The sequence below is a fragment of the Ostrinia nubilalis genome, chromosome 21 (assembly GCF_963855985.1).
Source record: "Ostrinia nubilalis chromosome 21, ilOstNubi1.1, whole genome shotgun sequence".
Taxonomy (NCBI): domain Eukaryota; kingdom Metazoa; phylum Arthropoda; class Insecta; order Lepidoptera; family Crambidae; genus Ostrinia; species Ostrinia nubilalis.
In genome coordinates this window covers 5,763,055-5,780,075 of record NC_087108.1, presented here as the reverse complement: position 1 = coordinate 5,780,075, position 17,021 = coordinate 5,763,055, and the positions used below count along the sequence as shown (strand labels likewise).

General features: G+C 38.1%; 1 protein-coding gene across 1 annotated transcript in view; it reads left to right on the top strand.

The window, feature by feature from the left end:
• Positions 1–662: 662 nt before the first annotated feature.
• Positions 663–17,021, top strand: part of LOC135082182 (optomotor-blind protein-like) — a 128,528-nt gene continuing 112,169 nt past the window's right edge. The window contains exon 1 of the mRNA XM_063976952.1: positions 663–982. Coding sequence (XP_063833022.1) covers positions 663–982 — 320 coding nt within the window. The remainder of the gene's footprint in view (positions 983–17,021) is intronic.

The window sequence follows — 17,021 nt, the reverse complement described above, 5'->3', positions numbered from 1 at the left end:
GGTAAATATGTTTCGGTACCTGAAAGAAACATTCATGACGTTAAGAGAGCATCCAGTTTATTGACTCTTATAAAGCTCGCCTGATCAACTTCATAATTGAACAACTTCTAACAAACCCGAACTTGGATGTTTCGCCGGGAGAAAACTTGTCAGCGTTAGCAAAAAAGTTTCGCGAGCCGCAACATTCGAGTTCAGCGGTAGGTCGCTAGCAATAGCGTGGCACAAAAGATATTGCGAGAACGTAACGAGCTCAATTGATGAACGAACGGAAACGTGTCCAATTAGAAGGAGGCGGCGGTCGCGAGTGTCGCCCCCGCATTAACCAGATTAGCGGGGCCCCGCGCCCCGCGAGGTGTGGCGGCGGCGGACACCTCGCCGCGACGAAAAAACAACGGCCGTGGCGCCGCGGCCCCGCCCGCCGCGCGCGCGCGGGGCCCGAGCCGCCATTGGGCGGGCGCGCGGGAGGGGTGTCGGAGCCGGCGCCGCCGGCGGGCAGTCGTTTGACGCCTGCCGCGCGAGCGGGTGTCGCCACGGGACGAGAGTGTCGCGAGCCGCCGGCCGGCGCGTTATGGACCTTGCATGAGCGGGCGCGAGCGCGACCGCTGGAGCCGTCGGGCACGCCGGTCGTGGAGCGCGCGCCGTGGGCCCCGGGCGGCGCGGGCATGCGCTTCGAGGGCGCGGAGCGGCGCGACGCCGTCGCCTTCCATCCGTTGCTGGCACCGCGGCCAAGCGATTTCTCGGTTTCGGCGCTGCTGACGGCGGGAGCCCTGCCGCCCCCGCCGTACCTGCCGGCCGCACTGGCCGCCGCCGCTGCGCTGTCCGCGCCTTGCCCGCTGCTGAAGCCGCCGCCGCCGCTGTACGCGCCGCTACCCCCCGACGACGACGGAGTCGTCGATGACCCGAAGGTCACCCTGGAGGGCAAGGACCTCTGGGAGAAGTTCCACAAGCTGGGCACCGAGATGGTGATCACCAAGAGTGGCAGGTCAGTACGGCCGCGCGCCGCCGTCGCTCGTTACCGCTGTGATCGTGCTCGCGACGTGGTTCATAGTGCTGTGTGTGATACAAATCACGAATATGTAGCAATAAAGCGTGTGCTTTGGGGTAAGTCAAACGACAATCAGGTCTAAGAAGATTTTTAGTGGTTAGAAGCTGAGACATGATCTCATGAGAACAATATCCTTTAGCAAAACCTTGTAACGTGATCCAACGGTAGAAAACGTGATCCAAAGTGACTATCTCTACTATTATTACTTTACAAATTTACCAACAACCGAAAGTGTTTGGTTAATTACATTTCCGAGAGCTGTCAAGTTCTGCGCAAATCAAAATAAACAATGAAAGTAAACTTTGCGCGTGTTATCAAACTACACTGAAACCTGCAACTTGCTTAGTTCTGAGAAGATTGTTTGTACCCTTTTCGTGTAAATCATCAATGAATACGAAAACAATCAGACAAATTATTTCCTCTTCATCAAAGATTAAATCGGCATTTCACTTTCGAATGTTCTGTTTTATCAAAATGTTTTTCGAGGATAAATATTCATAACGTTATTCTCGTTCAAATTGAGCAGATTCCTTCTGACAACACGTTCGGTTTATTCAGTTTTTATGATAAATGTTGTTGTGCACGGCAATTTGCCGGTTTCCGTCGCGGCTCGAGGGTGCAGCGGGCATAGGCGTATTTTTTTGCGAAAAAATCGCTCCCGACGGCACTTTGCTTTGCATTTATCGCTTTTTGCACCTAAAATACAGCACTTTTTGTACATTTTCCGATAAAAATAACTAGTCAATCATATAATTATGGACTTTATGAAGTTGTATAAGTAAAAAATAGAAATGAGACAGCATTTAATTAGGCAGAACATGATGAAAGAGTGAATTACTAAACGGACGCGGACCGCACATGAAAAAATATGTTGCGATTTCCATAAATACGTTTTTATCTTTCATAAAAGTGGGTTAATTTAAAAGAAAAATTAACTTCACGCGATTATTTACACTTCAGATCCAATGAAAATAAATGTTTGTTTATTATCGAGGAAAAAGTTGCCTGAATGTGTTATTTTCTCAATAACAATAAATAAATAGTTTCTTTACCAAATTGTGCGATGGTAGATTTTTAAATATTTGCATAATAAAATGTCATCTATATACAAAAAAGCTTCAACGATATTTTTATAAAGAAATTTTGTGACTGTTATAAGATAGGCATCTATTTATACCCCAAATGACTTAATCAAAGTTTGTAAAACTGTTGTTTTGCTTTTCTAATAACAAAATAGTATATGCACAATTAATTATTTATTATTTACGTTAATTTGATGATAACCAGAGCCTGGTTTAATAGATTGCATAACTTCTAAAGGTTTGCGTTTACGTTTTTATCTAACAAGTAGGATTTTTTAGAACTTCCATGTAATGATAACATGAATAATATACTTTTCAGATACATTAATGAATATTTCAGTAGGTACAATAGATTATTCAAATTCTATTGATCTACCTAGACAATCAGTCTATAATGTAACCTAGTGCTTCCTTTTACGACTATGGTAGTACAACACGAGTTTTATGGGCGATTAGACTCTACCACTCTGCCAAACATGCCATAAACTATGTTATGATTCATTGTTTACATATCCCATTGTAGTATCATTTAGTACTTACACTGCTTATTTAAGTTGTAATTTACTTTAATCAGTACAATTTCGTCTATCAGAAAAATTTTTCTGAAACGATTGCTGAATTCTCTAGTCCACGCATTAACTATGTCATCTTACCAATAAGTATACATATAGTACCATTTAGTTAGGTAAATATTTTACTTTTTCATATTTTTTTTGACGATAAGAAAAAATCCTGATTCTGGCGACAGATCCTTAACAACTATCATTTTTTTTCGGTGTCAATAAAAACCTAAATAAAAAAAACAGAACAATTTTAATTATTTATGTTGTCATAAGTTGTCGCTATATTCTACACAAAATACAATATAATTATGGCATGTGTTAGAATCAGTTTATTAACATTACAACAGTTATAATTCATTTATAAATAGATCAACATTATTATTAGGTTGTATATTACTAATTGTTATTGCCACAAAAGCAATAAAATACATTCCTCGCGTCCATATATCATGGTATGTGATTTTAATTGTACCAGATGTATTTTATAACATGTTGTCACCTACAATACGATTGTGTTGTACAATGTTACTAGTAAATAAGCCATTTATCATATTGTAAAGATTGATGTTGAATATTTGCCGTATAAATAGAACTGTTATAAACTATTTTCAATAGATCTAAACTTATAAAACGGTAGTAGGTAGAAGGTATATTTAGTTACACAGATGGTATTGAAAGAACTTTTTTGTTTTGGTAATGTTCGCTGTAATTTGTATTTATATTATTTACAACAATACCATTCGCATCTTTAAAGTCTAGCCTCTTCTATACATCGTAGCTTACCTATGCATAAATTATAACTGTGATTTGGATTCCTCTCAATACAGTTACATAAACTTAAAGATAGGAATTCCCCTTACAAACCTAATAAGTGCCAATAAAATATTTTTATATTTTTATTTTTCTATTGCTGCAGCTGATTAGAACGGACAACGTAATAAATTAAATAGATTTGATGACGCTTAGAATCTGAATGCGGCAATGGGACCGATATTGCTTTTTTCTGAGCTAAACAGAGCGAAGCCGCAGGTATTAACTTGTTAAGAAACAAAGATAAAACTGCGTCACACAAGTTACACTAGTGAAGTCACACAAGTCACACATACAGGCTTTTACAAAGTTACGCGGTAAAATGTATAGGTATCATGACGAGACGATATCATAAAAATATAAAGTACATTTCAATTGCCCCGAATGTCAATATCATCGCAAAATAACAGTTTCAATTGGCCGAGTTAAGTATTCGAGTGTAGGCAGAACACTTGTAGGGGCGGCGAACGCCAAAATTCGGAGGGTAACACTCAGGACATCAAAGCGAAAAGTTGAAAAAAGGAAATTCTGGAAAGTGGAAGGAAATTTTAGGGCTGGCAACTTTTTTATTTAAATATTTATTATTGAAAATTTTTAGTCCAATTTTATTACGTTTAAAAAAATACTAACAAAACTGTGTGGAATAATAGAGAATATTAGAAAACAAAAAAAAATAGATAAACATTAATATAGAAATACGAACGATTCAAAAATATTTATTGCTTCCTTTTAAATGTAATCCCTAGTTCCTGAAAATGTTACTAAGAAATTAAATTGTAATTTAAAAACATATTACCTCCTAACCTAACCTGTATGAAACTAAACTTTGGAAGAAAAAAGTAGAGTCCTGAATTGTTTGGAAATCAAACAACATTCATTCGCTTACTTAATAAAAAAAAACACAGGTTCCAACCGAATTGTGGACCTCCTTCTTTTTGAATTCGGTTAAAAAACTACAAACATTCACTGACAACCATAAACTGATTAACTGTTGTCTCTTAACCCATCGTTCGACAGCCCTAAAGCAAAGTGGCAGACGTTTTTGTAGGAGGCGTCAGGTGCCGGAATCCTTTGGCGAATATGAAATATTGTAAAAGTTCTGCCCTTGAACTCTCATTTACTTCGTTCACTTTGTTGCTCGGGCTGCAATGATCCGAGCCCTGTGACGCAGCAAGGGTTAACGGGTCGTTATTCGGAGGAGGCCTTTTAAATACTTCCCTAACTCGTAAAAAGTAAAAAATAGAATTAGCCTTTTCGTGCTGACGTGTATCTTTCGGCGTTTCGGGAACTTCGAGAGTAGTTAATTTTTGGGCATATTGCGCAATCAAAATGTTCCTACGTGTCAAAATATGTTTTAAATCATTTTTTTACTTGTCACTTGAAATAAAAACAATCGCAAACCACTACGGGACTATTCCCACCTCTCGTGCCCACCGCTGCAACTCCTGTGTAGCCAGGATCTACAGCTTGACCGCCAATAAAAACCCAACCAGTGATGGTCAAGTCGCATTCGCAAACCACTAGTTAATTTCCTAATTATACTAAAACGTTTGTTTTTATTTGTATAGAGAACAATAGTGTCTAGACAAACCTAAAGAGGATTTAGGACCCTATTTGGATCAAATATGTAATTGCTCAATAATGACTAATAAATAAAAAAAAAAAAAAAAAATTTTGAGTACATTTTATCCTACTATCTTTATTTATCTTTTCTTCAACTCAATTCGAATGCTTAATCTTTCACACAAATGTGTTTTATAATTCCTCCTTTAGTAATTAACAAATAAAAATATAAATACGCTTGCTTTCAGCTCTACATTTACGCACACAACACAACACCATTGTAAAAATAACGTAGTAACTAGCTACAAAATCTGCCGAATCTAAACTACAACCTACACTTACATAGTGTCAACAATACAAAGTTGTTGGTGTCAGTCACAGTGTCAGTGTCACCAAATTGATAGTTCTCAGACTGCCAAACCATCAGTTGAGGTAAGATAATGACTGAGGAGAACTATTGACGCGTTGAACTGTCATTGGACGGTAATTGACAAAGATATACAACTGACATTGTACTTTAGTCTCCATTTCCTAGTTATTTTGTACGGATTGTAAAAGGTGTATTCTGCATAGTACAAAATGTATTTTCAAGTGTAAATGTGCAATTATTCCGTAAATAGTAAAAGCTTAGTTAATTTTATTCTGAAAATAATAAGTATCCAATAAAGCTCGTATGTAATATTTAATTAATATCTTTTCTCTAAATTAAGAAAATGGAAGAGAGGAAAAATATAACAGGTTACATCAACCTCCTGTAATTAACCTTATTTTTCAAAACTTCTGCTAATTTAATACTAAAAATATTAGTTCTATATAACTTGTTATTATACATGAGACATGTAAAGTGCCCCATAAGGGCTACCTTTTCTTTTTTTTTTATTTTCTATAATAATATTTTGACATTCATAAGTGCCACTTGTGGTCTAAACTGAATAAATATTTTTGATTGATTGAGTACAAGTACGAGTATTATATAAATATGCATGTATGTATACTGAATAATTGCTTAATCATATCCTTTCAAAAATGCATAAAACTGACCAGCAATTAATTTAATCAATACGTATAATTAAGTGCATTTGCATGCACGCATTTTCATTAATTTTCTATCAATTATGTTACGTAGTTGCTAATTTAAGGGGTCTACTCTGTAAACCGATTTCGAAATATCGACTGCACCGACCTTTATCGCTCGTACGAGCTTACAAGTTGAATGAGAGAGATGGCATGTTGGTATTAATCGAATTTGATTTACGAATGTACACATTTTAAGGAATATCAGCTATATTTTGATTTGACAACTAGGCATTACAACTAAATAGGGTCCCACAGTGTTAAGTGCTTCAGCCCGTACAGACTCAAAAAAGTTTCCTTACTTACCTTATAAATATTAATATCATCTATATCATATTTTTTTACCTAATTAAGTACAAATAATTGAAGTCGATCAAAAAAAGCTTCCAACTGTTATTAATTATAAATTACTATTTTAAACGCATTAATTTCATAAATATGGTTATGTAAGTACATTAATTAATAAATTGTATTGTATCCATACACCTGGCAGAATTTACATAAGCCTATATTTTGAATTAAAAAATGACATCTGCAGCGGCTGTAATTTTTTATCTCAACTTTTTGAACTAATAACCAATAACTTGGTAATAAAGACACGTTTTCTTAATAAACTTATAAGTGGTTGCCGTCGACTGTACATGTCTTACTTTGTACTCAATTTATCATGTACTAGTACTAGTACATTATTATCTATGTTAACTAATGGCTTAATCGAGCTCGTAATTCTTTTACCTAATTGCCGGCGACAATTACTTTATAACCAGCCTACATAATTTCTTTACTTTGTAAAACCATAGTTTCTTAGAAGCACGGATACATTATGGATTTGCTTGAACGCATAAATTAAATTGATCTGCATTTTTAATCGAGGTGCAAGCCTTTTGGGATTATAACAAGATTGTGACGATAAAAATCGATCGATAAACTAACTTGAACTGTGGCATTTTTTTAGTTTAACATTTGTTATTTTGTAACAAAAATGTTTTGTCTTCAAGTACATTACTTAGGAACTAAATAGGATCCATTTCATTTGTACCAAAATAATATTCTGCCAATAATTAACATATTAACATTTTATTTATTCTTTTGCCTACCAGTTATTTCATCACTTAAAAATTCTATTACATCAGATTAGTGTTCTAATATTTTATAGAGGATGAAAAATTGATTAGGTTAGGCAAGTTAGATTCAAGTACAGTTCACACCAATAAACAATCTGTAGGATAAAACCCACAGTAACCCACATCTTACTTTAAGTAAGATTGTATTTTTAAATTAATCGGTGAAACTCCCGCTTAAGTTGAAATCTTCGGAAAACTCGACTCTATCTGTTTTCCACATTCATGCTAGCGTTGCAGATGATAGAAAGAGACAGAACAGTCGAAAATAACAAAAACAGATTGCATAGTGGGACTCCAAAACTTGGGTGGTCGGGAGTTTATAACTATTCGATATCAGAAACTTATCTTATGACATTGTAAATGCTTTTAGACCTTTTCTTATGTTTTAATTGTCCGAATCTATTTCTGAACAAAATTTAAATTAAAAAAATACAGGGTGTTTCCTCGATTTTATTTTTTATTAAAACAAAAAATACAGGGTTCCTCGATGTTCTTGCTCATGCAATCTACTTGAAAATACAACATGTATTTTACAATCGACCTATTTAAGTGTAATACAGGGTGTTCGGTCGCGTGTTGACCGCTCGTGCTTTGTCACAGGGGCCATAATTAACACGCTGATAACTACTGGCAGGGCGTTTCTGGGAACACACGAAAAATGTTATATCACTTATGAATTATTGCTTGTTAAGTGAGTGCTATGTGTAGTTTACTTTATGTAAAAAAAATCTATGGGTGAAAAGTTTATAGTAGGTAACCTATGATGATGAATTTATAAGTTTTTAAATATTTCAGAAAACATAAAATGGTTTAACCAGTGGTAGGATTAATAATTATTATTACAGACATTAGACTTAATTATTAAAAGAGTTAGTGAAATTACAATAGATTTTTTTTACGCCAGGGCTCTAATTCAAGACATCAGGTATAAAATTACACCTATTACATCTAAATTATTTCCAGCCTGACATTAATCACAGTCTCATTTACTTGTCAGTTTTTTCTTAAAATTTCCCATCCAGGGTGTCGCAAATTACACAAATTGATATCATTTTACACGAACGGTGACAAGTGACAACGCAACGCCCAGTGCACGTCACGGCGCGCCCACAACATGGCCGCCGCAATTACACCGATAAGACGTGTCACACGATTAGTTTTAAATATTAAAACTGTTAATAAATAGGCACGAGCGACATGCAAAAGTCGAGTTAAAAAGTTATTAAGTTTAAATCTACTGTCACTTATTTTCAAACACGGTCATATTAAGTAGGTATGAAGTAGCTGTGCCCGCGACCTCGTACGCTTGAAAATCGGTTGAATAATTTTCCCCGTTTTCGCCAAATTTTTCATTGATGATCCGCCTCCACCTATTGGTCATAGCGTGATGGATCAACGTAAAAAGAAGTTTCCTGAGATTAACCAAACAAACAAAGTCTTCAGCTTTAGATATACATTAGTGAGATTAGAACACGGACCGGAAAACGCAGTGTAGGCACTCAGGCCTCTCACTAGGTGAACCGACGGTCTGGTGAAGGTCGCGGGAAGCACCTGGATGAGGGCAGCGCAGGACCGGTGGATGTGGAAATCCTTGGGAAAGTCTTCATCCAGCAATGAACGGCATGTGGCTGAGACAACGATGAATCAGTTACCATTTTGTTAACTCTCACAAATACATGATACTCGTATCTACCCAAATAATTATTATATCTTTTTTTAAACAGTAATTACCTACTAACTATTTGTATGTTAAAAAAGCACAATGATTCCTGTCTCACATTACTTTCCCCCCACTAAAAAGAATCCTAAATTAACCAAATTAGTAATAAAATCGGTTGAAGATGTACTAATTAGTATAATTCGCTTGTAACTATTAGTTATCATGATTTTAAATAGGGCAACACTGAGCACCGCTTTCTACCGAGTCCTTAACCCGTCTGAAACTAAATAATTCAACTAATTAGTCACACTAAATGAATCGTATGTAAACGAGGCCTTTGTAGTTTTGAGTAGACAAATTGAGTATGTCAGCGTTTTATGATATTATAAATATTTATTATTGTTGATTATTTACTTTTTAATAAACGTTATTTAATTTTAACACTAAAATAATACATATTGCATATTTTACGCCGCACGCTTGCTTGTGCAAAACCAGAGATACGCAACCGGTCTCGACCGGAGCGCTTGACTAGTAGTGGGGAGAGTGTATAAATATCGGTGTTGCACAAGCAAGCGGGCATTAGTGTGCCGGCTCTTGGAGAGGACGGACGTCTAAATGTTGTGCTGCCACAATACATGTAAGTACATGCTGTTATGCTGTTACTATGAATGATTATTGCTGTATTATTATTTCGATTATCGATAAAGCTTATATACATCATATTAAAGTTATGTATAAATAAGATATAACTATTCTTTGCTATTTTGGTTGATTTATATAGAAATATAAATTAAATACATACCTACATATTATCTAGTTTGAATGTTTATATTTTGGTCCTTTTGATTAAAGTATTTAAAATATGATAAATGTTTTTATATAACCCCCCCCCCCCTTTATAGTGATAAAGTATAATTAACACATCAAAATGCCCGACTATCTGACATTTCAGAAGTGGGATCGAAATTGCTATTTTTTTCTTTTTCTCTCAAGTTCGCTTATTTTAAATTTTTACTAAATAACCGGTCATCTCGAACGAACGAACGAAATGACCGTTGCTGTGTTGAACGGACACACTGCGTAAAGGTTTTTGAATTTTTCCAGAAAATGAACGAGCCTCTTGCATCACCACGGGCGCGATCAAATTCGCGTCCGCCTGAGCAGATAGATAGGGCTAGTCCAAGCCCTGTGTTGAAGACACCCGATGTTGGTTCTTACCAACAACGCATCCAGCGTGACAAACTGTCGCGCAGTCACCACAATGAGACGCGTGGTCACCGTGATGAGCGGTCACGCAGTCACCACATCGAGGAGCGCGGTCGCCGTGACGTGCGGTCACGCAGTCGCCACGGCGGGGCGCAATGCCGTGACAAGTGGTCGCGCAGTCGCCACGACGATGGGGCGCATCGCCGTGACGAGCGGTCGCGCAGTCGCCACGGCGGGGCGCGTCGCCGTGATGAGCGGTCGTGCAGTCGCCGTGACGAGCGGTCGTGCAGTCGCCGTGACGAGCGGTCGTGCAGTCGCCGTGACGAGCGGTCGTGCAGTCGCCGTGACGAGCGGTCGCGCAGTCACCACGAGCGGTCGCGCAGTCGCCACGAGCGGTCGAGCAACCACCACAACGAGCCACACGACCAGCGTCATGAGCGGTCGCCCAGTCGCCACGGCGAAGCGCATCGCCGTGACGAGCGGTCGCGCAGCCGCCGCAAGCGGTCGAGCAGCCACCACAACGAGCCACACGACCAGCATCATGAGCGGTCGCCCAGTCGCCACGGCGAAGCGCATCGCCGTGACGAGCGGTCGCGCAGTCGCCGCGAGCGGTCGAGTAGCCACCGCATCGAGCCACACGACCAGAATGATGAGCGGTCGCGCAGTCATCGCGACGAGCCACGCCGCCTGCACGCCGACCAGTCGCCTAGTCTTCGAGGCGGTGTGTCGACCAGCCAACCAAGTAAGCTCCCTTTTCGTTTAAGCGATAGTGAGTCAATCCCATGTACCTTTACGTTAGATAATATCTCTCAAATAGTACAAGTGCTAAAGTCAATTAATCAGACCGATTCATTGGATAAATTGGGCTCTATGAACAATACGGTACCAGAATTCGATCCCAAGAGAAAGGAACAGACGATGGTCATGTGGTTACATAAAGTCAATGAGTGTGCTAGTATTTACGGTTGGACAGAAAAACAAATAATTCACTTTGCATTACCCAAATTACGTGGCGTCGCTCAGCGATGGTATGAGGGGTTATCTACTGTTCTTTACTCTTGGGACGAATGGCAAAAGAAACTGATTTCTGCATTTCCGTCTGAAGAAAACTACGGCCAAATGCTAAGTGACATGTTAGCTAAGCGAGCGCGATTCGGTGATTCTTTAGAAGAATATTACTATGAGAAAATAGGCCTGCTAAACAGATGCGGTATTGTAGGCACTAAGGCGGTAGAATGCATCCTACATGGCATTGACGATAGGTCCATAAGACTAGGTGCCGAGGCAGTAAAGTTCGATGACCCAGACAAACTTTTATCATACTTACGTAATGCGAGACACGTTAAACCTTCTAATGATCGTAAAGTAGGTAAACTTCCCTTAAATAAAAATCAGGATTCTCAACCCAGACCATTTAACAAACGTTGTTTAAATTGCAAGCAAGAAGGTCACTTACTGGCGCAATGCACGATTCCCTTAAAAAAATGCGGGAAATGTAGTAAAATTGGCCATGAGACTGAACAATGTTATTCGAAACGACCAATTCCAGATAAAACTGTCTTACGGGTAGCTAGTAACGAGATAGAGATGACATCAAACGATTCGATAGATCTTAGTGCGAATCAAAAATATTTTAAATGTGCTCTAGTTAATGGAATAGCGATACCGGCTTTCATTGACTTCGGTAGCGAGTGCTCAATGATTAAATTAAGTGAGTTCAAAAGATTTAACACCCACTTTACTACGACAGACTTGCCCGTACTGAGAGGATTTGGCAATTCCATGGTAAAAGCCTTAGGAAGCCATAAAGTACAGATTGTAGTCGATGGAGTAGCAGCACACTTAGATCTTGTTATAGTCCCGGATACGGCCATGCACGTTCCCTTGATGATTGGCCAAACTTTTACAGAGCAACCACATATAGTCATTAGAAAAACGAGTGACTCTTTGGAAATAACAAGTTTGGAATTACCTTCAACTCCAATCCATAAAGTCAAGTTGTTCTGTAAGAACGTAGTTCAGATTTCAGGCTTAACTATTATCGAAGTTTGTACAGATAATCCAGATTTTGATGGAGAAATATATATTGAGGGAAGTTTACGTCTCAAAAATAATATTCCGTACTCTGTTTCATCCGGGTTATTTAACATAACTAAAGGCCAGGGTCAAATTGTTGCGAGTTGTTCTCCATCATTGAAATTCACATTAGAACAGGGCTTCCTAATTGCTCGTGGACATGTAGCTCATGAAGATATTACCACTAAAGCTTTGAACGTCATGAATGTATCAGCATACAAATCAAATCCTATTACAATCGCGGATTTGAATATAGATAATGATCTATCCGATGAAGAAAAACAGCAACTCTTAACATTGTTGAATGAGTATCGCGACTGTTTTGCTTTTGAACTCTCTGAGTTAGGTTGTACATCAGTAGAACAAATGAAAATAGTTTTGCAAGACGACCAACCTATAGTCTACCGGCCGTATAGACTTGCCATAAGCGAAAAGGAAAAGGTTCGGGAAATAGTCAGTGAATTACTCGACAATGACATTATACGTCCCTCGACTTCACCTTATGCAAGCCCCATAGTACTTGTACGCAAAAAAACCGGGGAAATTCGCCTTTGCATTGATTATAGGGCTCTAAACAGAAAAACTGTAAAAGAAAAATACCCTATGCCTCTCATTGACGATCAGTTAGACATTTTGGCTGGTAATTCATTTTTCACAACCTTGGACTTGGCATCAGGGTACTACCAGGTGCCTATCCGGGAAGATGACAAGCCCAAAACAGCATTCGTAACACCCGATGGGCATTACGAATTCAATCGTATGCCTTTCGGGCTTGCTAACGCGCCCGCTACTTTTCAACGCCTAATGAATCAAATCTTGGGAAACGCTCGTCACGGTGAGGCACTGGCATATTTAGATGACATCATTATTCCTTCCAAAAGTATTGCAGAAGGCATGTCCCGACTGAAATTTGTATTACAACTGTTTAAAGATGCAGGATTATCGCTAAAACCATCAAAATGTTATTTCTTCAAACGTACAGTTGACTTTTTGGGGTTTGAAGTTTCTGAAAAGGGCATCCAGCCTGGTAGTAAAAAGATTGAGGCAATAAAACACTATCCAACACCTCAAAATCAGCACAATATTCGCCAGTTCTTGGGTCTGGCAAGTTTTTTCCGAAGATTTGTGCCTAAATTTTCAATAATAGCAAAACCTTTGACACATCTCTTAAAGAACAATGTCTCATGGGTATGGGGTACTGAACAGGAGGCAGCCTTTAACACATTAAAGAACGAGCTAATACAAAAACCTACGTTAGCACTCTATAACCCAAATGCCGAAACGGAATTACATACCGATGCGTCTAAGTTCGGAATAGCAGGAATTTTGTTACAAAAGGACAACAATGTTTTACGGCCTGTGGCATATTTTAGTAAGCAAACTACTCCCGAAGAACAAAATTATTCTTCATATGATTTGGAAACGTTAGCAGTAGTATCCGCACTACAGAAATTTCGAGTATACCTGGTCGGCATCCCTTTTAAGATAGTCACAGATTGTAATTCCCTGAAAGCCACATTCCAAAAGAAGGATATGCTTCCCCGTGTCGCTCGATGGTGGGAACAATTACAGGAATTCAATTTTGTCATCGAATATAGACCCGGCGCGTCAATGCTTCACGTTGACGCATTAAGTCGAAATCCCATTCCATCGACTCTAAATGTTCTCTCTGTAACCGATTATAATTGGCTTGCCACCGTACAGAGTGCAGATGACACCGTACAAAGGATAATGGGTATTCTTAAAGACCCCGAGCTCGATAATATGGTCGACATAAAGGCAAACTTCAAAATTAAGAATGGTAAATTGTTTCGTGTAACTCCTGAAGGCGATCGATGGGTCGTGCCAAAAGGTGTTCGCTGGCAAATTGTAAAACAGAGTCACGATGACATTGGCCACTTTGCTTTTGAAAAAACGTGGGAAAAAATAAAGTCTACCTACTGGTTCCCAAAAATGAGACATTTTGTAAAGAAATATGTAAACTCGTGCTTAGAATGTGCGTATTCAAAATCAATAACTGGAAAAAAACCTGGTTTTCTTCATCCAGTGCCAAAAATAGCGGAACCTTTTGACACGATCCACATCGACCACACTGGCCCTTTTATTCGTAGTGCCAAGGGAAATATGTATATCCTTGTGATAATCGATGCGTTTACTCGATACATTTATCTTAAACCCGTTAGGAATACAAAGTCTCAGACTAGTATAAAGGTCCTCCAAGAATACTTTGGAATTTTCGGTATCCCTCGAAGAATTATTTCTGACAGGGGAACCTCATTCACCAGTGATAATTTCAAACACTTTATGTCTGTAAAAGGAATTAAGCACGTTCTAAACGCCGTTGCCACTCCTAGAGCAAACGGACAGGTGGAACGATATAACAAAATAATTGTTGACTCACTAACCGCAAAAACTATCGGAGTTAAGGAAAATAAATGGGATGAAATTTTGCCCGAAGTACAGTGGGGTATTAACAACACACTTAACAAAGGCATTAATCGCACACCAGCTGAAGCTTTATTTGGAAAAAGATTAACAGGGTCTAGTGAAGGTAGGATTATCTCTGAATTAGAAACAGATATTACTAAAATTAGTACTGATCAAAGTCTTAGCGAAATTAGAGATGAAATAAGTACACACATTGAAAAGAATCAACGAAAAGATAAGGTCAGGTTTGATAAAAAGCGCACCCAGCCTATAAAGTATCAGGTCGGAGACCTGGTAAGAGTAGAACGTCAGGTACCCTCCACGGGACATAGTAGAAAGTTAATACCTAAGTTTCAAGGGCCATACCGGATAATCAAAATTCTTGATAACGACCGATTTCAAATTGAGGACACACCTATAACTAAGAAAGGTAACAGACATTATTCAACAATAGTAGCCGTAGATAAAATCCAGCCATGGTTGAATTTTAATAGACCGCATGATAGCGATAATGAGGTATCGAGTGAATCTGATGATTCGGACAAAATTTGTAATGAATCAGAATAAATGAATCTTTATTGAAATGGTCTGATTGATTGAATTGGTAAAGTAAGCTAGATTTATATCTTATTTTAAGATCATTTAATTTTGATAAAGTGTAAGAATAATTATGTATTGGCAAAGGACAGAAGGGTCCTAATGCCACAAAATGGGCAAATGGTCCTATTGCTATAAAAGGGACAGAAGGGTCCTGATGCGACAAAGGGACTGAAGGGTCCCAATGTCACCAACTGGACAGAAGGGTCCTGATGCGACAAAGGGACAGAAGGGTCCCAATGTCACCAAATGGACAGAAGGGTCCTATTCTATGAAACATTGTTGTACTAGTAATCAGAGTATAATAAGTACCTAATCATGATGTAAACCTGTAAGATGCATGAGGTCATGCCTTTTCTAGGATGGCCGACTGTCAGCGTTTTATGATATTATAAATATTTATTATTGTTGATTATTTACTTTTTAATAAACGTTATTTAATTTTAACACTAAAATAATACATATTGCATATTTTACGCCGCACGCTTGCTTGTGCAAAACCAGAGATACGCAACCGGTCTCGACCGGAGCGCTTGACTAGTAGTGGGGAGAGTGTATAAATATCGGTGTTGCACAAGCAAGCGGGCATTAGTGTGCCGGCTCTTGGAGAGGACGGACGTCTAAATGTTGTGCTGCCACAATACATGTAAGTACATGCTGTTATGCTGTTACTATGAATGATTATTGCTGTATTATTATTTCGATTATCGATAAAGCTTATATACATCATATTAAAGTTATGTATAAATAAGATATAACTATTCTTTGCTATTTTGGTTGATTTATATAGAAATATAAATTAAATACATACCTACATATTATCTAGTTTGAATGTTTATATTTTGGTCCTTTTGATTAAAGTATTTAAAATATGATAAATGTTTTTATATAACCCCCCCCCCCTTTATAGTGATAAAGTATAATTAACACATCAAAATGCCCGACTATCTGACAAGTATAATTAATATTGTATGAGTGTGTGTCGTTTGATATTAATATTTTATTGTTTTAATCGACGATAAAACTGTCTGTTTCATATTTGACGTTATAATTATTTTAGTATTAGTGACATGTGAAATAAAAGCGTATTTAACAATAACTTTTGTAAAAAAAGTTATAGAAATAGGCTTGATTATACGTAAGACGCAAAGTTAAAGATAATTAAATGACAGGTTAAAATTAAAATAAAGTTAAAAGGCCAGACATAATTGTATTTTTTAAAGATTTCTAAAGTTCTCTTCTTTATTTCTCAATCGTTGGAACTTTGTTAAAATCTCAGATCATAGTTTAAAATAGACTGTACAGTCAGTGTCAAATAATTCGAGACAGTGAAAGTGGTCAAAAAGTTGACAACACAACCTCTACAAATTGTAACAAAGACGTGACGTGGTGCGAACTTTTTGGCAACTTTGGGTGTCACGAACTATTTGACGCAGACTGTACCTTCTATCTTCGTTATTGAAAATACATTCACGACTTTCCCCTAGTAAGAAAGGAAACAGCATGAAAAAATATGTTACATCGCGTCTTGGAAAACTGATTAATTCCAAACGCCGCATTTCAATACTGAACAATCGGAAAAGGCGTAAGAAATTGAAATCTCGTGCGCACACGCAATAGAAATGCAAAAATCCATCACGAACGATACGTAAACGATATTGTTTGAACAACCCTGTCAGGGCTGTGCTTAAATTAGAAACACCTAGGTGTCAATTCCTTCATACATACTACATACAAGCACTTCGTCTATTAAGACTTGCCTAGATCGATAATCGTCATAAGCGCTTCGTC